We start from the raw sequence: 18,063 nt of genomic DNA, 5'->3' as shown, positions 1-18,063 counted from the left end.
GGACAGCTCTGGCCCAGTGTAAGTCGCTGCCTGTGACGCCTGCATCCCGTATCTGAGTCCTAGTTGGAGTCCTAACAGCTTCACTTCTTGTTTTTTTAAGATTTATTTATTTATGTGAAAGTCAGAGTTAAAGAGAGAGAGAGAGAGAGAGAAAGTCTTCCATCCACTGGTTCACTCCCCAGTTGGCCACAACGGCCAGAGCTGGGCAGGAACCAGGAGCTTTTTCTGGGTATCCCACATGGGTGCAGGGGTCCAAGGACTTGGGCCATCCTGTACTGCTTTCTCAGGCCACAGCAGAGAGCTGGATCGGAAGAGGAACAGCCAGGTCTTGAACCGGCACCCATATGGGATGCCAGCACTTCAGGCCAGGGCATTAACCCACTGTGCCACAGCCCCAGCCCCAGCTGCTTCACTTCTGATCCAGCTCCCTGCTAATGCACCTGGAAAGGAGGCAGCAGGGAGACCAGGATGGAGTTCCAGGTGCCTTTCTTTGGCCTGAACCAGCACAAAAGTTTGGAGAAGAGCAGAATTATGTTTGGATGTAGAAATTGTTTTTTGAAATTCATGCACAGTTTTTAATAATATGTATTTTTGAAGATCCCTCATATTTGCAAGGTGTGGCCATGTCAAAGAAGTTATCTAATATTTACACTAAGTGTAAGGTGAGCTTAGGTTGTGTAATTTATAGGACTCAATCCTACTATCCTAAGTGGTTTAAGAACCGGAGTATGATATAATGAAGAAAAGTTTTTTCCCTTCATGCAGGAGACTTTTTAAGAAGGGGCCAGCTATCCATGAACATGGTATACCATCTCCTGATCCAGGTCTCCTTCCTCCCTCCCAAGGAAAATGTTGTGGTTTTCAACAGAAAGAAACTATTAAGTAAATTCCTGTGTTGTTTTAAAGTTCTTGTTGCTATCCTGAATGGTATTGTTTTTTATGACTGCCTTTTGCAATTAGTCATGACTGACTTATAACACAGCTGTTGATTTTTTAAAGGTTTACTTTTTATTTGTATTTCTTTGATAGGCGGAGAGGGAGAGACAGAGAAAGGAAGATCTTCCATCCGCTGGTCCACTCCCCAGGTGGCCACAATGGCTGGGGCTGATCCAGACCAAATCAGGAGCCAGGAGCTTCTTCCAGGTCTCCCACAGGTGTAGCAGGGGTCCAAGTACTTGGTCCATCTTCCGCTGCATTCCCAGGCACATTAACAGGGAGCTGCATCAGAAGTGGAGCAGCCAGGACCTCAGCTGGGATGCTGGCATCATAGGCAGTGGCTTAGCCCACTGTGCCACAATGCCAGCTCCAGCTGCTGATTAAAAAAAAAAAATCTTCATTTTGAATGGACACATTGCCATTGCACAGGTGTGTGACCTTGCGGTGTGTGGATACAATGTGCAGTACAGACCCTGCCTCTGCTTGGCTGACTCGCCAACTGGCTACAAAGAGCTACTTGCCGGGCTAGCAAACCTTGTTTCCCTCTTTCTAGCTGTGATGATGGGTCATTTATGTTTCTTTTTCTCATCCTATCCAAAGATGGAAGGAGATGTAACAGGGTTCTGAAGGCATGCCGCAGAATTAGCAGATTTGCGGAGCCGCCGCCTTGGACGACGATGCTGAGCCGTCATGCTGCCTGCCCCGTGTGGTCTCGGGGGTCCCCCTCCTTTCCCAGGCTGCACCTAGCCACGTCCACCACTCTCCTCCTCCCTTACAGCCTGGCCTCGCTCTCCGAGGTCCTCTCCTCTCTCTTCTGTCTGTCTTGGTTTCTGGAGACAAACAGGGAGTTGGGGTTTCCGTACGCTCCCTTCATCTCTGTCCTCTGCCCTCACTGCCTCCCCAAGCCCCAGTTCCAGGAAACGAACCCCAGGACACGAACCGGCGCCCACATGGGATGCTGGCAGTGCAGGTGGAGGCTTGCCCCGTGTTTTGACCTCTTAACAGCTGTGACCATGACCCTGCGAACGGCGCTCCTTGGGACCTTGCGTGCCTTAGCCTCCAGGTCTCCTAAGTCTCTCTGCTTCCTCTGGCTCCCCTCGAGGGGCTGCCCTTGGAGCACGTGACCCTGGCTGGGGTGACTGCCCCGAGCCCACAGCCGCTGACACCACGCCACTGGTAGTCACCACCCCCATGCTACCCACCGAGCCCCCGGGCACAGACCGCCCAGGAACGGGGGCGCCCCTGCTTGCTCCTCTCCACTCTTCACAACCCACGGGCCCGTGGTCCTGCCAAGTGGGACCATGTTGGCCTTTTGGCCTGGGCTTTTCCAAGTCCTCTCTGCAAGTCTCCCCTCATCAACACGGCCAGGTTGACATCTTGAATACCAACATGTGTCACAGGTCCCCTCCTTTCCTCCGCGGAAAGCTCAAACACATGTGGCTGCCCCCCCCGACACTGACCCTAGCAAACTCCTATTCATCCCTCAAAACCCAGCTGTGTCATCAACTCCCCAGTGGAACATATCTAAGGGTTTTTTTTTTTTTTTAAGGGTTTCCTCCTCAGCCTCCCCACCCCCAAGTCTGCTTTTCTGAGATTTTTACCAGTTTGTACCATACCCTGTAGGCATTCCTCTGTAGCTGGTTTCAGGACCCCATCCCCAGACACCAAGAGCCACAGTTGTGGGGGGCTGGTCTCTTCTGTAAGATACTGTCATATTTGTACAGAACCTACACGTGTCCCGCGGACTTCGAGTCACCTCTCGATGACACTTAACATGCTAGGTCCATACCTGGTCGACTGCACTGTGTAAGAAACACCAGGAGGGGTGGCGCGGTGGCGCCATGGGTTAAACCCTCCCCCTGCCAGATGGCATCCCATACGGGTGCCGGTTCGAATCCTGGCTGCTCCATTTTCGATCCAGCTCCCCGCTGAGGGACTGGGAAAAGCAGCAGAACACGGCCCAAGTGCTGGGGTCCCACACCCACGAGGGAGACCCACAAGAAGCTCCTGGCTCCTGAATTTGGTCTGGTCTAACTGTGGCTGTTGCAACAACCATTTGGGGAGTGAACCAGCGGATGGAAGACCTCTCTCTCTCTTTTTCAAACAAACAAGACAATCTTAAGGCCAGTGGAGTGTATGTGTTCACTCCACCGGCAGCTGTGGGTTTTTTGCAATTGTTTTCAATGTGAGGTCGGGGTGGTTCAGCCACGGGTACAGAGGACCACCCCAGCCCTGACCACGGACGCCCCGCAGGCCAGCCGCTAGCAATGCAGGGCGAGGCCGCAACCCTGCACCTGTTTGTTGAATGAGTGCATGAGCGCAACTCTACAATTTCAACACCAGGGTACGTAACGGTGCCAGAAAGGGCTGCTTACCCCAGATACAGCCCTAAGTTCTTGTGGCAAGGGTGCTTAACCAAGCGAGGCGCTGAAGACGAGAAGTACAGGCGGTCCTGGGGGAGGAATCGCGGGATCTTAGCCATGCCGGTGAACGGTAAAACATCCACCAGCCACGCAGAGCCACGCCCCCCCAGAGGACATCGCGCTGAGCCGGGGAGCTCGGGATTGTCGCGGGCTTCAGTCAGCGCCGTCTCCTGTTTCGATGCTGTCCCGTGGCCGCACGTGGCCGACGGGAGGAGGTGAGGAACGGCCCTTGGGGCCCCTTTGTGTGGATTCTGTCGCTGGCCGGGGACCTACAGCTCACGCCTCCGGATCTTAACTGCTTACTTATAGCTGGCGAGTTCTTTAAGAGAGGGGCCGGAGGATAAGGGCTCTCGATGCTAACGCGGCTGGAAGGTGACGGCCGACACCGGGGCCCGTGGTGTGGCACGATGGTTCAGCTGCCACTTGCGATGCCCGCGTCCCGGCTGCCCCCCCCCCTGACCCAGCCCCCTGCTAATGCGCCTGGGAGAGCAGCAAAGGGGGCCCAGGGGCTCTGGCTCCAGCTTCCCGCCAATGCAGACCCTGGGAGACAGCTGTGACGGTGCAAATAGTCGGGTCCCTGCCCCTCCCCCCCATGGGAGCCCTGGATGGAGGTCCCAGCACCCAACTTGGGCTCAGCCCAGCCCAGCCCAGCCCCTGCAGTGGTGGGCATTTGCGGTGTGACTGGGAGTTTGCCAGGGGTTCATCTGGGTCTCCCGCGTGGGTGCAGGGGCCCGGGGACTCCGATGCCTTCGCAGGTGCATGAACCGGGAGCTGGATCGGAAGTGGAGCAGCCGGGACTTGAACCGGCGCCCGTATGGGATGCCGGCCCTGCAGCCGGCGGCTCCACCTGCCGCGCCACGGCGCTGGCCCCTAATACAGGAATAGAGAACACGGGACAAGCAGGTGACTGTGTCTCTCGTGTCTGTTAGTAAGCGGGAAGTGCTGACCCCTCCCCGGAAGGGCAGAGGGCTGCAAGGACTGTAAACTCGGAATGCTGTCAGGGCCGGACGGCTGGGGCGGGGTGGGGGCGACCCAGGGGATGAGGGGCTCGCTCTCTCATTACTCTGCTCCCTACGCAGGCACGTACCCCGTCCACTGGTTGTACGACATTGAATACTTTTCCTGTCCTCACCACATGAACGCTAGAGGCAAACCAGAGAGACCCCTGTCAACGTCTACCGCAGGTGCAACACGACCCCCCCTCCCCCCCCCGCCCGGGTCGCCTGATGCAGGGAGGGGGAGGGGGAGACACCTGCTCGGCCCGACACTGACCCCGCCCCGCACCTCGCTCGTTCCCGTCGCCCCGCCCGGGGCAGCCTTCCCAGGAGCGCAAGGATCAACCGCTGCTCGGGTCGCCGTGCCCAGTGCGAGCCCCGGCCACCCTGCTTTGCACGCAGGTTCCAGTGAGGGGACGCTGGGGAGCCGGACCCTCCCCACGGACCGACCACCCTCCTTCCCGGGAGCGAAGCCCCACCGGCACAGGGGCTCGGCCCCCATCACCGGGCGGAGCCGCAGGGCCGCCGCCGCCACCACCAGCAGCATCAACACCGGCATCCCGCTCGGGCTCGGCCCGCCACCAGCGCCCCTCAACCGCCGAGGGGACCGCCGCACAGTCTGGGCATGCGCACATCGGCACCTGGGCATGCGCCCATCAATCAGAGCCTGGGCATGCGCACATCAATCGAGCCTGGGCATGCGCAACAGGCCCTCCGCGCGCCGACTGCGGTTGGCGCCTGGGCACTGCCATCTCTCAGGAACCAAGACACGCCCCCGGGCTTGAGCATGCGCAGTCACTCGCGCGCGCCTAAGTGAAGGTACAAGGTTGTCCTCAAGCTTGCAGAAGCTGCCCTAGGAGCAACACCAGTTTTTCCCGCCAGCTTTTCCCACGACCGCCCACGTGAACCGCGGTTAACTTGGAGGCCGGAAGAGGTGGGACTAAGGAGGCTCAAGTCCCGCCCCTCTGCTCCGCCGAAGCCCTGTTTCCGCTCTCTCCCAAAGCCACGCCCCACGGGGGCGGTCGGTCTCGGGCCACGCCCCCCTCCCGGGCCGAGGCACGCGCCGGGCGTCACGTGCGCGCTAGCTCGGCGAGGGGAAATGACGCAAGCCCTGCGCGCCGCCAGTATGGCCGGGCCATGGCGGCGGGCACAGGCTACGTGCGTCTGTGGGGCGCTGCGCGGTGCTGGGCACTGAGGCGGCCGCTGCTGGCCGCTGCCGGGGGGCGGGCCCGCACTGCGGCCGGAGCATGGCTGCCCGGAGGCCGGCGGGCCTGGGACGCCTCTGCTCCTTGGGCGCTGTGGGGTCGGGGGCCGGCCACCGTGGGCCAGTGGCGGGGGCTCTGGGAGGCGAACAGCCGCGGCGGGAGCGGCGCCTTCTCGGGCGGCGAGGATGCCTCCGAGGGCGGCTCGGAGGAAGGGGCCGGGGGCTCGGGCGGCGGCGTGGGCGGCGGGGAAGGCCCGGTCATAACGGCGCTCACGCCCATGACGGTCCCGGACGTGTTCCCGCACCTGCCGCTGGTCGCCATCACCCGCAACCCGGTGTTTCCGCGGTTCATCAAGATCATCGAGGTACTGCGAGCCCGCTCCTGGGCCGCGGGTTGGACCGGGGCATCCCCCAGCTAGCACCCGCAGGGTTGGAAACTTTCAGACGCGAAGTTTCTCAGAGTTTCTGGGATTGGAGTCCTTAGTTGTTCGGTTACTTGGTGACCTCAGCCGGGTGCTTTGGGGTTGGGTTCGAGGAGCGGAGTCGGACCCGCCGAGGTCAGGGCTGCCCGGGGTGGGAACGGTAGGAGCGCACCTGCTCTCTCGGATCCTGTTCCCGAAGCGGTCCGCCGGCCCCTGCGGGGACAACGCATTCCGTGTTCTCGCGAGCGGCTCTCGGTGCTTAGGTCCCGGTCATTGTAGGGGACAAAGCGGCCATGCCCGCCTCTGGCTTGTAGTCCTAGCCGGATGACCGAGGCGGTATAGACGAGAGTGGTAACCACGTTGCAGGGTGTTAGCGGGCACTTCTCCGGGGCGGGCTGGGGGGCGGGTCTCGCGCAGCCGCTGGCCTCGGGGGCGTGCGTGTGCGGAGCGAGCGCCCCGCGCCGAGCGCTGCCCTGCGGGGTGATGCAAGCGGCGGCAAGCCGGGGAAGCCTCCTCTCTCTCCTTATCTGCAGCTGTCTAGGCAAGGTCGCACAGTGAGTCAGCCCTGCACCCACCCCTGCGGGAGGCTAAATAAATACCAAGGATCCCTTCTTGGTGGGGGAGGGGGTGCGCAGGGGGCCGAGGGAGCCGCCTCCAGCTCTCTACCTCGCTGCGGGGGGGGGGGTCGCTAGTGCAGACCCCACAGCAGCCCCTCTCAGCCACAGCCTCCTGGCCTCGGGACCCCTAGCGCCATCGTCCTCAGCAAGCTGTCCTCCTGGGCCTCTGTCTTCCCAGCTGCAGAATGGGCCGAGTAAGGGCCTCGGAGTTGTTGGTGTTGCCGGGGGGCCGCGTGGACGGGCTTGAGCCCCTGGGCTGCTGTTGGCTGCGTCCCGCCCTGGGGCCTTGGAACCACCTCGGCCCCACCCCGCGCAGCCCCCTGACCCTCGCCCCCAGCTCCGGGTGTTGGCCAGGTGGACGGCTCTCTGGCGCCTGGCGCGCATTGTCACTTCGTAGATAGCGGGCAGGTGCTGGGGTGGGCGGAGGGGAGGGGAGAGGGAGGGGCTGCAGAGCTCGCGGAGGTGGACAGCGCCTGTTCCTTCCCCGTGGCTCGCCCCCCCCCCCAGCCCCCATCAGATGCAGACCACAGCCACGGGAGCCCCCCAGCTACAGGCTGAGTGTGCCCAGGAGAGACCGGAGACCCTGGTTCTCCAAGTGGGGTCCCTGGCCAGGCAGCCCTGGCGTCACGGGGGAGCCTGTTTGGAGGTGCAGATTCGCAGGCCCGCAGCCCCCCTGAACCTCAAGCGCGGGGGAGGGGCGGCCGCAGGCAGGGTGGCTCAGTGGGCGGGGCTGGGGGTTCGCGGATGCGTGCAGCGAGAGGGAGCGCGTGGGGGCGGCCTGCGAGCGAGGCGCGGGGACACAGCGGTTTCAGCTCTGAGCGAGGCGCTCTGGTCACTTTCCCGTTTCTGCGTCTGTAGGAAGTGGGGGGGCTCCGGTTTCTGCAGCCCCACCCCCCTTGTTTATTTTCTGGATCCGGGGCTCCGGGTCGTTGGGGTTGGGTTAGCCCAGCCCCGAGGAGCCGCGCGGTGACCGGAGGGGGTGGCTGTCTCGCCAGGTGAAAAACCAGAAACTGGTGGAGCTGTTGAGGAGGAAGGTGCGCCTGGCGCAGCCCTACGTCGGCGTCTTCCTGAAGAGAGATGACAAGTGAGCGCCTCCCCGCCCGCGTGGGGGCCGCCCTGCCCCGGGAGGGGCGCATGGCCGCGGCTGGCCCCCTGGCTCTGCCCGGGATCCCGGTCAGGATTGGGATCGGTGGCGGTCCCGCATCCGGGCCCCAGCGCTGCCCCCGTGTGGCCAACCCCGGGCCTCCTCCCGGTCAGCGCCTGTGTCCAGCACCCTCTCTGTCCCCCAGCAACGAGTCGGACGTGGTGGAGAGCCTGGACGAGATCTACCACACGGGGACGTTCGCCCAGATCCACGAGATGCAGGACCTCGGGGACAAGCTGCGCATGATCGTCACGGGGCACAGGAGGTGCGTGGCCGCCCGGGTCCCGGTGCGTGGGACAGGTGCTGCGGCTGCCGTGCCTGAGCCAGTGGGGTGGAGGAGCCACGTGCGGACAAACCCTGGCGCCCTGGGTCCCCGGGGTCAGGTGCCTCCCACGTGGGGGCAGGGGCCCAAGGGCTTGGGCCGTCCTCCACTGCTTTCCCAGGCGCATTAGCAGGGAGCTGGGCCGGAAGTGGAGCAGCCGGGATGCGAACCGGTGCCGTGGTCACGCGCGAGGGGGACACAGTGTGGCGTCACTGTCATGCGGGAGTGGGGGAGCCCTCCCAAGATGGAGCCCTGGGCGCTCTGGGACGGAGTCCCCACGGCCAGGGTGTGCCTTCACTTGGTGATCGCCGTCCCATTGACCAGGCGGGCTGGGCCGATGGAGTGATGCGGGCTGTGTCTGATGACGTCCAGGAGGTGGTCAGAGTGCGGGGCCTGCGGTCAGGCCGAGGGGGAGGAGAAGGGGGAGGAGGCGGCGGCCATTCTGTAGGACAAGCCTGCGGGAGGTAGCCTGGCCATGGTTAAGGCTGGGGCGGGGGGAGGGGGGTATCCTGTGCTGGAGTACCGAGGGCGGGGCCTCCGGTGGCAGCCCCAGGGGGAGCCCCTGTAATGCACCGCCTACTACTGCGGGGACCCAGGGCGGCGTCTCGCTGGCGGGGCTGGTGTCGAGGGTGGTCTGAGGGCCCACCGCCGCGGCCAGGATCTCCCCGCGGTGCCTAGTTGGGGGAGCCGTGGTCCCAGCTCGGGGAAGCTGCTTCCTCCCGAGGCTCCGGGTGCGCGGCCGGTGAGGATCTTAGTTTTAAGTCTGGAGAAACGGGATCTAACAAGCAGGTAATGCGCGGGGTCTAAAACCAAGGGCAGAGTCCGCGTGAGGGGGGCTGTGAGGGGGCTGGGCGAGCCCCGGGGCGGTGGACAGAAGCCAGCGGGCGGCTGGGTACTGACAAACAGGTGGGCGTGCAGGCCCGGCCAGGTGTGGGCACTGCAGAGCGGCTGTGACGCCCGGAGGGCAGGCGCCGGTGGGCTCCCGTCCCCAGCCGGCCCGGACGCACGCCTGCAGTGGACTGCCCCGGGCTGCCCCCCGGTGGCCGCGGTTACCTTGGAGGCCGGGCCCAGTGGAGGGCGGCTCTGCCCCAGGAGCCTTCGCGCCAGGGCAGTTCCGTTTCCGGTGACCCCGCTGCTGGCTGGCAGAGCCGACGGGGCTCTGCGGGGCTGGCTTCTGTCGCCACTGCTGTCCGTCCGGAGCCCCGGCGCCGTTCGGGTGGGCGGCCTTGCTGCAGGTCAGTGAGGAGAGCTGTCAGCAGCGGCCTGCCGCCCAGCCCGCCCCCTTCCTCCTAGACCCCAGAGGGCGCCAGCAGGACATCGGCCGAGGGGTGCCCGGTCCCGACCCTCGCCAGAAGTCCGTGGTCATGGGCACGCTCTGACCGTGTCCCCCGGTGACGTCAGATGGTGCCCAGGAGGCGCGCGGTGTCTTGTAGGTCCGTCAGGCAGGAGCCCGCCTTCTCCAGGCTGCCTAGAGATTCTGGTAGAAGTGATTCCTCAGCTGGGTTCAAGAGGGAGGTAGCCGTGGCCAGACCCCGTTCCAGAGCCGGGCGGGCCTCCCCGTGGGGTCCTCCCTCCTGGACGGTTTCTGGTCGTGGAGAGGGTGTGGGCGTTGGGACTGCGAGCTGTCCGGAACTCCGTAGCAACGGAAACTCGGCAGATGTGACGGTTGGCAAGGTCCAGTGTCCTTGTGGATTCGAAGAGCACATGTGGTTGGGGCTGGTTTGGAATATCCAACACAAGTGTGAAGAACAAACTTTCACCGACAAGTTTCAAGTGTTGGTAGAGGGATTTATGTAGGTCATGTATTTTGCCTTGACTCAGCAGTTTAAATGTATGGTCTTTCATCTGTAAGCCAGTTAAAACAGAACTCTTAATAGTTGCCATGTAGACACACAGTACGTACACACATATTACACATACATTACAGGGTGGAACATTAAGCAGTTTGAGTGATAACTTTTTTTAAGGTTTTTATTTATTTGAGAGAGAGAGGTCTTCCATCCGCTGGTTGACTCCCCAATTGGCCACAGTTGTCAGAGCTGTGTGGATCCGAAGCCAGGAGCCAGGAGCTGCTTCTGGGTCTCCCACGCGGGTGCAGGGGCCCAAGGACCTGGGCCGTCTTCCACTGCTCTCCCAGGCCACAGCTGAGAGCAGGATTAGAAGTGGAGCAGCCGGGACTCGAACCAGCGCCCGTGTGGGGTGCCCGCTGCGCCACAGCGCCAGCCATAACCGTAGTGACTTTGAAGCACCGGTGAATCGGACACACTTGCCTCATTTACGTTTACCCAGTTAACATTCAGCAGTTACACCCGGCGACTTGAGATGCTGGCATGAAGTCAGGCTTTATCTGAGTTCAAGTTCAAGTCGCGTTTACGTGGACTCTGGCTCCGTGACGTGAAGCAGAGACCGCAGTGGTCAGCCCGGGCAGCCGGGACCGCTCCTTACCCAGGAAAGCCAGAGCTCAGCTCCCTGGCGGGCCAGGGGACTCGGCTGGGCGTGGGGGAGCCGGCAGTCGCTCCTGCTGCCTCGGGCGCTGGCGAGGCTCTGGGGCGCCTCCCCTAACAGCTCAGCAAGCCGGGGAGACCTGGAGCGAGGCTGACAGGAGCCCACGCGCCGGCAAACCTTGGAGCACTGTGTTGTGGGCGGAGACACCCCAAAGCTCATGGCAACAGGGTTTACCACGGCAGAGACCACACAGGGCGCGGGCGGGGCGGGGCGAACTGACCTGAAGCGCGTGGGGAACCAGCACCCGTCCCGGTCTCTGCGTCCGCCCCAGCTGCAGCGGCCTCGGGACATGGCGCACATCGCCGGGCCCCGGCCCTGAGGCCCTCTGCTTTGTGACCGCGAGAGACTGACGCGTTCTCCGCCGGTCTCGGAACCTGGGGTCCCGCTCTGTCCTGGGCCGCGCGCAGCAGCTGCAGCCCCCAGCTCCGAGCCAGCAGTACCTCCGGTGCGCGCAGTAGCTGAGCCGGGCACTTAGCAGTGTTACACGTGTTGCGGCTTGGAGTAGCGTCCTTGTCGCAGAGAGGTGGGCGTGGGGCTCCCATCCGAATCCTCCAACAGCCGGGAGCTCCCACAGGGCTGCAGCGACCCAGGCGCTTGGGCCTTCCCTGCTGCCTCCCAGGGTGTGGCTGGGCCGGGAGCCGGAGCTGGGTGCTCGGGTGTGGGCTGCAGAAGCCTGGCGCTCGCGGGCTTCACAGTTGGCGGTGTCCCCGGGCCGTGGTGCCGGCGTCCACCTAGGTGCACCTGCGTTTCCCCGTGGGGTCTGTGCCCGTCACTGGTGCACCGTCCCTGGGGTCCCTAATCCCTCTACACCCCACGCCGCCCCTGCTGGTTACCCCCACGATCAGTGTGCGAGGTCAGCCTGGGGTTGACGCCTCGGGTGGTCCCCTGGACTGCTGGGCCCCGCGTGCTGTGACCAGGTTGTGGGCAGCGTGACAGGCTCAGAGAAGCCCTCGTGCACATCGGGTTTGGGGCCCTGCTCTGGGCTCTCAGCACAGGGGGGCGGTGGCCTCCGCCCGGGTCAGCGTGGACACGGGCCAGGCCCCCGCAGCCGCCACCCAAGCGGGAGGCCACGGGTGTGAGGTGGCCAGGGAGGGAGCCCAGGGTGGGCCCAGGGCCTGTGACAGTCAAGCCTCTCACTGTTGCTTGTCTGTGACACGGCGTCCGCAGAGGGCGCCAGGGTGGTCGCAGAACGTGTGTGAGCCCCAGGGTGCGGGCACCCAGTGCAGCCCCCGTGCGTGCTCCGCCCCCAGGGTCCGCATCAGCCGGCAGCTGGAGGTGGAGCCCGAGGAGGCGGAGCCTGAGAGCAAGCAGAAGGGGCGCCGGAAGCCCAAGCGGGGCAAGAAGGAGGCGGAGGCCGAGGCTGAGGCGGGGCTGGCGGTGGAGCCGGCGGCCGGGCCGGGCGAGGTGCTCATGGTGGAGGTGGAGAACGTAGTGCACCAGGACTTCCAGGTCACGGAGGAGGTGAAGGTGAGCCGGCCCGGGACACTGCCCGCGCGTGGGCCGGGTCGGCCTCCAGCTCCTTCCGCGGGGCTTGGCGCCCACAGTGCAGGGGGCAACGCCTGCACGCGCGCGGTCCCTGGCTGCTGACCCCCAGGACTGCCCCTGGCCTCGCCGTGGCCATGTCCCCGGTGCCCACGTGAGCGGCCCTCTGTCTCTGGGGAGCCCGGTTGAGGCTGAGCGGGCGGGCGTCGGCCAGGAGGCTGGGGCCGGAGGGCAGGGGGAAGCTCGCCCAGGGCCTCCCAGTCTCCTTGGTCTTCAAGGTCATCCTTGGCCAGGGCTGAGAGGCAGGGAGTTGGGGGCTCCAGGGCCGCCATGACCCGCCGTGGCCTCCCCCGGCCAGGCCCTGACCGCTGAAATCGTGAAGACCATCCGGGACATCATCGCCTTGAACCCGCTCTACAGGTCGGTGCCCCACCCCGGCTGGGCGGGGGCTCCCTGGGGTGGCGGGCGGGCGGGGCAGCGGACCCCAGGGTCGCCCTGTGGTGCGTGTGCCCGCAGAGAGTCGGTGCTGCAGATGATGCAGGCGGGCCAGAGGGTGGTGGACAACCCCATCTACCTGAGCGACATGGGCGCCGCGCTCACGGGCGCCGAGTCCCAGGAGCTGCAGGACGTGCTGGAGGAGGCCAACGTGAGTGCGGGGGCTGAGTTCCCTGGGGAGGGGAGCCCAGCCCGCGCCGGGGTGCCCGCCCCCCGCCGCACGAGGCCGACCCTGGCTGTTCTCCGCCCCCCCTCGGCAGATCCCCAAGCGGCTGTACAAGGCCCTGTCGCTGCTGAAGAAGGAGTTTGAGCTCAGCAAGCTGCAGCAGCGCCTGGGGCGCGAGGTGAGCGCGCGGGGCGCCTGCGGTTCCAGTCCCGGCTGCCCCGCTTCCGGTCCGGCTCCCTGCGCGTGCGCCTGGGAGGCCGCGGAGGACGGCCGAGTGCTGGGGCCCCGCCCCCGGTGTGGACCCCTGGATGTGCCCGCGGTGGGCGGTGGTCCCCGGGGCGTGGCCTCTCCTCCCTGCGGTGGGCGTTGTTCCCCGGGGTGCGGCCGTTCCTCCCCGCGGTGGGCAGTGGTCCCCGGGGCGTGGCCTCTCCTCCCTGGGGTGGGCGGTGGGCAGTGGTCCTCGGGGTGCAGCCGCTCCTCCCCGCGGTGGGCGGTGGGCGGTGGTCCCCGGGGCGTGGCCTCTCCCCCCCATTGGGCGGTGGTCCCTGGGGCGTGGCCGCTCCTCCCCGCGGTGGGCGGTGGTCCCCGGGGCGTGGCCTCTCCCCCCCATTGGGCGGTGGTCCCTGGGGCGTGGCCGCTCCTCCCCGCGGTGGGCGGTGGGTGGTGGTCCCCGGGGCGTGGCCGCTCCTCCCTGCGGTGGGCGGTGGGCAGTGGTCCCCGGGGCGTGGCCACTCCTCCCCATGGTGGGCAGTGGTCCCCGGGGTGTGGCCACTCCTCCCCGCAGTGGGCGGTGGTCCCCGGGGCGTGGTCACGCCTCCCGGTGGGCGGTGCCCCTGGCTGAGCCCGCGCCTGCGCAGGTGGAGGAGAAGATCAAGCAGACGCACCGCAGATACCTGCTGCAGGAGCAGCTGAAGATCATCAAGAAGGAGCTGGGCCTGGAGAAGGAGGACAAGGACGCCATCGAGGAGCGCTTCCGCGAGCGCCTGGCGCGCCTGGCCGTGCCCAAGCACGTGATGGACGTGGTGGACGAGGAGCTGAGCAAGCTGGGCCTGCTGGACAACCACTCCTCGGAGTTCAAGTGAGCCGGGGCCGGGCAGCCGGGCGGGCGTCCCCCGGGGCCCCGCGGGCTCAGCGCCGGCCGTGTGCTCTGGCAGCGTCACCCGCAACTACCTGGACTGGCTCACGTCCATCCCGTGGGGCAAGCAGAGCGACGAGAACCTGGACCTGGCGCGGGCGCGGGCCGTGCTGGAGGAGGACCACTACGGCATGGACGACGTCAAGAAGCGCATCCTGGTGAGGGGCGGGGCGCCCGGGGCCGAGGCGCGGGGAGCGCGCCCGCCGGGCCTGCGGGCCGCACTGAGCCGCCGCGCCCTGCCCGCAGGAGTTCATCGCCGTGAGCCAGCTCCGCGGCTCCACGCAGGGCAAGATCCTGTGCTTCTACGGCCCGCCCGGCGTGGGCAAGACCAGCATCGCCCGCTCCATCGCCCGCGCCCTCAACCGGGAGTACTTCCGCTTCAGCGTGGGGGGCATGACGGACGTGGCCGAGATCAAGGGGCACAGGTGGGCCTGGGGGGCCCCGGGGAGAGGGCGGGCCTCAGCACTGGGACCCCCAGGCCGTCTCAGCTGGCCCGGGTCGGGGGTCAGCCCCCCAGGGAGCAGGCAGCCACGGGCGGGGCTTCCTCCTGGGCCACGCCTGGCTTCGTTTCTGAAGCTTTATCCGAGTATTTATTTAAAAGGGAGAGAGCTCACTTCCCAAATGCCTGTAGCCAGGAGCCAGGAGCCACATCCGGGCCTCCTCCGTGGGTGCGGGAGCTGGACTGGGAGCAGAGCAGCCGGGACTCGAGCCGGGGCTCGGCTCTGGGCTGCGGGCTCCCCAGGCAGCGGCTTCCCCTGCCGCGCGGTGCCAGCCCCGGACGGCGGTGCCTGAACGGTGGCCGTGGCCCGGGTCTGCCTGCACGCCTGGTAGAGATCCGAGTCTGCAATCCCAGAGCCGGGCCGTGGCCGCACAGTCCTGACCCTCGAGGGGAGCCCCTGGCAGGTGGGGGTCAGCTGGCTCGGGGCCTCTGAGCAGGGGACCCTGCGCAGTGCTGGGAGGGGACGCACAGGCAGGCAGCGTTGGGGCTTGGTGTGGCGGCCCAGCCGGCAATGTGCGGCCGTCTGTCTGGATTCCTGAGACGAGGACAAGGACAAGGACGGGCGGCTGCCGGGGATCAGGGAAGGCAGCCCTGTGACCCCCGCTCCCCGCCTCACTGCGCCCCAGCCCCACGGCCCTCGTGGCTGCTGCTGTGCTCCGCCGGCCCGGGCCTACCCCAGGGCCCTTCCCCGTGCTGCGCCCGCTCTTCTGCAGACCCGAGTAGCCCTCTTCAGTGAACGTGTGCCGCTGCACTCCCCAAAGGCCCGCCACTCCAGGACTGGGGGAGGCGGAAGCCAGGCGCCGGAGCTCCATCCGGGCTCCCAGGCGGGTCCCAGGGGGCTTTCCCGGGGGACGCGCACGTCCCTACGAGGCCACCACCCCCACAGCTGGCCGAGCCCTGACTCGTGACCCCGGCCTTGTGTTTGGCACGAGGGCCACTGGGCTGGCAGGGCAGGTAGCGCCGCGGCGTGTGGCCGCCTCGTGTGGCCAGGGCCCTGGGCCTGCCCTCCCCTGCCCCCACCTCCTGCCTTTTGGCTGGGCCTCAGGGGGACGGACTCGGGGGCTCCCCAGGCGGGCCGTGACCTCCGTGCCCCCTGCAGGCGGACCTACGTGGGGGCCATGCCCGGCAAGATCATCCAGTGCCTGAAGAAGACCAAGACGGAGAACCCGCTGATCCTCATTGACGAGGTGCGCCGCCGGCTCCGGGGCGCCCCCCCCCCCCCCCCCCGCGGGCCTGGCGCTGACAGCACCCGCGTCCTTCTCCCAGGTGGACAAGATTGGCCGGGGCTACCAGGGGGACCCGTCGTCGGCGCTGCTGGAGCTGCTGGACCCGGAGCAGAACGCCAACTTCCTGGACCACTACCTGGACGTGCCCGTGGACCTGTCCAAGGTGAGCGCCCGGCGCCCGGCCCCCAGCCCGCGGGGAGGGGGCGGCCCTGTGCCTAGCCGCCCGCCCGCCCCCAGGTGCTGTTCATCTGCACGGCCAACATCACGGAGACCATCCCCGAGCCGCTGCGGGACCGCATGGAGATGATCAACGTGTCGGGCTACGTGGCGCAGGAGAAGCTGGCCATCGCCGAGGTGGGCACGCAGGGGCTGCTGGGAGCCCTGGACAGGGAGTGACCCCAGTGTCCCCCGTCAGCAGGACCACGTGGCAGTGGTGGCCTCTGACTGTCCCCCTCCCGCCTCCAGTAGCAGCGGCCCCACGACAGGTCAAGCCCCGGGGAGCCAGGCTGGGGTCCCTCCTGGAGGAAGTGACACATGGCGCACAGGGCACCCAAGGCCATGCGCCTCCCCTCCCAGTCCTGACCCCGGGGGCCGGAGCCCCAGCCGCTCACGTGCTCCCCCCCCCCCCCGCAGCGGTACCTGGTGCCGCAGGCCCGCGCCCTGTGTGGCCTGGACGAGAGCAAGGCCAAGCTGTCCTCGGACGTGCTGACGCTGCTCATCAGGCAGTACTGCCGCGAGAGCGGCGTGCGCAACCTGCAGAAGCAGGTGGAGAAGGTGAGCGCCCCCCACAGCCCCCCGCACGGCCCGGGCCGCCCCCACAGCTGCCCCTGCACGGCCCCCGCAGCCCCCCGCACGGCCCGGGCCGCCCCCACAGTTGCCCCTGCACGGCCCCCACAGCCCCCGCACGGCCCCCCCAGCCCCCCGCACGGCCCGGGCCGCCCCCACAGCTGCCCCTGCCGCAGGTGCTGCGCAAGTCGGCCTACAAGATCGTGAGTGGCGAGGCCGACTCTGTGGAGGTGACGCCCGAGAACCTGCAGGACTTCGTGGGGAAGCCCGTGTTCACGGTGGACCGCATGTACGACGTGACGCCGCCCGGCGTGGTCATGGGCCTGGCCTGGACGGCCATGGGTGAGCGCGGGGCGGGGCGGCGGCGGCCTCGGGCGGGGCGGGGCCGTGGCCCTGGGCCTGGGGCTCACTGCGCGTGCCTCTCCCAGGGGGCTCCACGCTGTTTGTGGAGACGTCGCTGAGGCGGCCGCCCGACCCCGAGGGCAAGGGGGACAAGGACGGCAGCCTGGAGGTGACGGGGCAGCTGGGGGAGGTGATGCGGGAGAGCGCCAGCATCGCCTACACCTTCGCCAGGGCCTTCCTCATGCAGCGCGAGCCGGCCAACCGCTGCCTGGTGACGTCGCACATCCACCTGCACGTGCCCGAGGTGAGGCCCCGCCCCGCGCTGAGGCCACGCCCCCGCACCCCAGCCCGCCCGCAGCCGCCAACCCGCGCCTCCCCGCAGGGCGCCACCCCCAAGGACGGCCCGAGCGCCGGCTGCACCATCGTCACGGCGCTGCTGTCGCTGGCCATGCAGAGGCCCGTGCGGCAGAACCTGGCCATGACCGGGGAGGTCTCGCTCACGGGCAAGATCCTGCCGGTGGGCGGCATCAAGGAGAAGACGATCGCGGTGAGCGCGGGCCCGGGGGCGGGCGGGGCCCTGGCCTCCCTCCCGGCCGGGTGCGGGCGCCCCCACGAGCTGTCCCTCCCCTCCCCCCCCCCCCAGGCCAAGCGCGCCGGCGTGACGTGCGTGGTGCTGCCGGCCGAGAACAGGAAGGACTTCCACGACCTGGCGCCCTTCATCACGGAGGGCCTGGAGGTGCACTTCGCCGAGCACTACCGCGACATCTTCGCCATCGCCTTCCCGGAGCCGCGGTGACGGCGGCCCCCGCGCGGGCTGGGGGCTGCGGGCGGGCGGACGCCCCGCGCGGGCTGGGGGCGGGGTGGGGGCTACGACCGAATCAGTGTGGCGTGTGCGCTATTTAATTGCAATAAAGATGGTTTCCAGTACGGCGCCCGCTCGCCTCCCTGCCCCCCCCCCCCCATGAACACGCAGACACGGGGCTTCGCGCACTCGTTTATTGGGGGGCGGGCGGGGCTCAGTCCTTCTTGGCGGCCGCCTTGCGCATGGCGGCCAGCACGCTGCTCAGCTCCTCGCGCTTCCTCTTGGCGCGGATGTGCGTGCCCACCTGCGGTCAGAGCGGGGCCGTCAGCGCCGCGGCCGGCGGGCGCGCCCCCCCCCCCCGCCGGGTCGGCCGCCCCCGCCCCCCCTACCCTCTTCTTGATGAACTTGAGCGCCCGCTTGTCCTTGGACACCTTGAGCAGCTCCATGGCGCGGCGCTCGTAGGGGGCGAAGCCGCACACCTCCCGGATCATGTCCCGCACGAACTTGGTGTGCTTGGTGAGGCGCTGCGGGGCGGGGCGGGGGCGGCGTCAGGGCGCGGGCC

At 66.9% G+C, this 18,063-nt stretch overlaps 2 protein-coding genes across 7 annotated transcripts in view; one reads left to right on the top strand and one right to left on the bottom strand.

Moving 5' to 3' along the window:
- CATSPERD (catsper channel auxiliary subunit delta) overlaps nt 1-6,330 on the bottom strand; it is a 30,661-nt gene extending 24,331 nt beyond the window's left edge. For 2 of the 6 annotated variants that reach the window (XM_089316189.1, XM_089316190.1), the window contains exons 1-2: nt 4,834-5,115; nt 3,312-3,388 (exon numbers count right to left, since the gene is read on the bottom strand). In XM_089316189.1, the coding sequence (XP_089172315.1) occupies nt 3,312-3,388; nt 4,834-4,989 (233 nt within the window). In that variant the 5' untranslated portion in view covers nt 4,990-5,115. Of the gene's footprint in view, nt 1-3,311; nt 3,389-4,446; nt 4,502-4,833; nt 5,116-6,152 lie in introns of those variants that run through there. The other 4 variants (XM_070058697.2, XM_089316186.1, XM_089316187.1 and 1 more) reach the window with 4 other exon arrangements.
- On the top strand, nt 5,464-17,626 carry LONP1 (lon peptidase 1, mitochondrial). The gene is made up of 18 exons (XM_070058695.2): nt 5,464-5,923; nt 7,593-7,681; nt 7,887-8,006; nt 11,819-12,035; nt 12,409-12,470; nt 12,567-12,696; nt 12,806-12,889; nt 13,569-13,789; nt 13,866-14,004; nt 14,093-14,271; nt 15,445-15,532; nt 15,612-15,734; nt 15,809-15,925; nt 16,205-16,345; nt 16,534-16,699; nt 16,786-17,003; nt 17,082-17,246; nt 17,343-17,626. The coding sequence occupies exons 1-18, from the start codon at nt 5,492-5,494 to the stop codon at nt 17,493-17,495; spliced, it is 2,844 nt and encodes a 947-aa protein (XP_069914796.2). The 5' UTR covers nt 5,464-5,491; the 3' UTR covers nt 17,496-17,626.
- The last annotated feature ends 437 nt before the right edge of the window (nt 17,627-18,063 follow it).

The sequence above is a fragment of the Oryctolagus cuniculus genome, chromosome 16, assembly GCF_051225735.1.
Source record: "Oryctolagus cuniculus isolate XC-2025 breed Fujian yellow rabbit chromosome 16, ASM5122573v1, whole genome shotgun sequence".
Lineage (NCBI taxonomy): Eukaryota > Metazoa > Chordata > Mammalia > Lagomorpha > Leporidae > Oryctolagus > Oryctolagus cuniculus.
Note: the sequence above shows the minus strand (reverse complement) of the source record. Positions and strands in the feature narration are given on the sequence as shown.

Bases quoted from the DNA above. Each gene is read 5' to 3' on its own strand.
- LONP1 (XM_070058695.2), top strand. From the start codon at position 5,492: ATGGCGGCGGGCACAGGCTACGTGCGTCTGTGGGGCGCTGCGCGGTGC. The intron at 12,471-12,566 runs GTCGGTGCCCCA...GTGTGCCCGCAG, and splicing joins GCCTTGAACCCGCTCTACAG to AGAGTCGGTGCTGCAGATGA. The intron at 15,926-16,204 runs GTGGGCACGCAG...CCCCCCCCGCAG, and splicing joins AGAAGCTGGCCATCGCCGAG to CGGTACCTGGTGCCGCAGGC.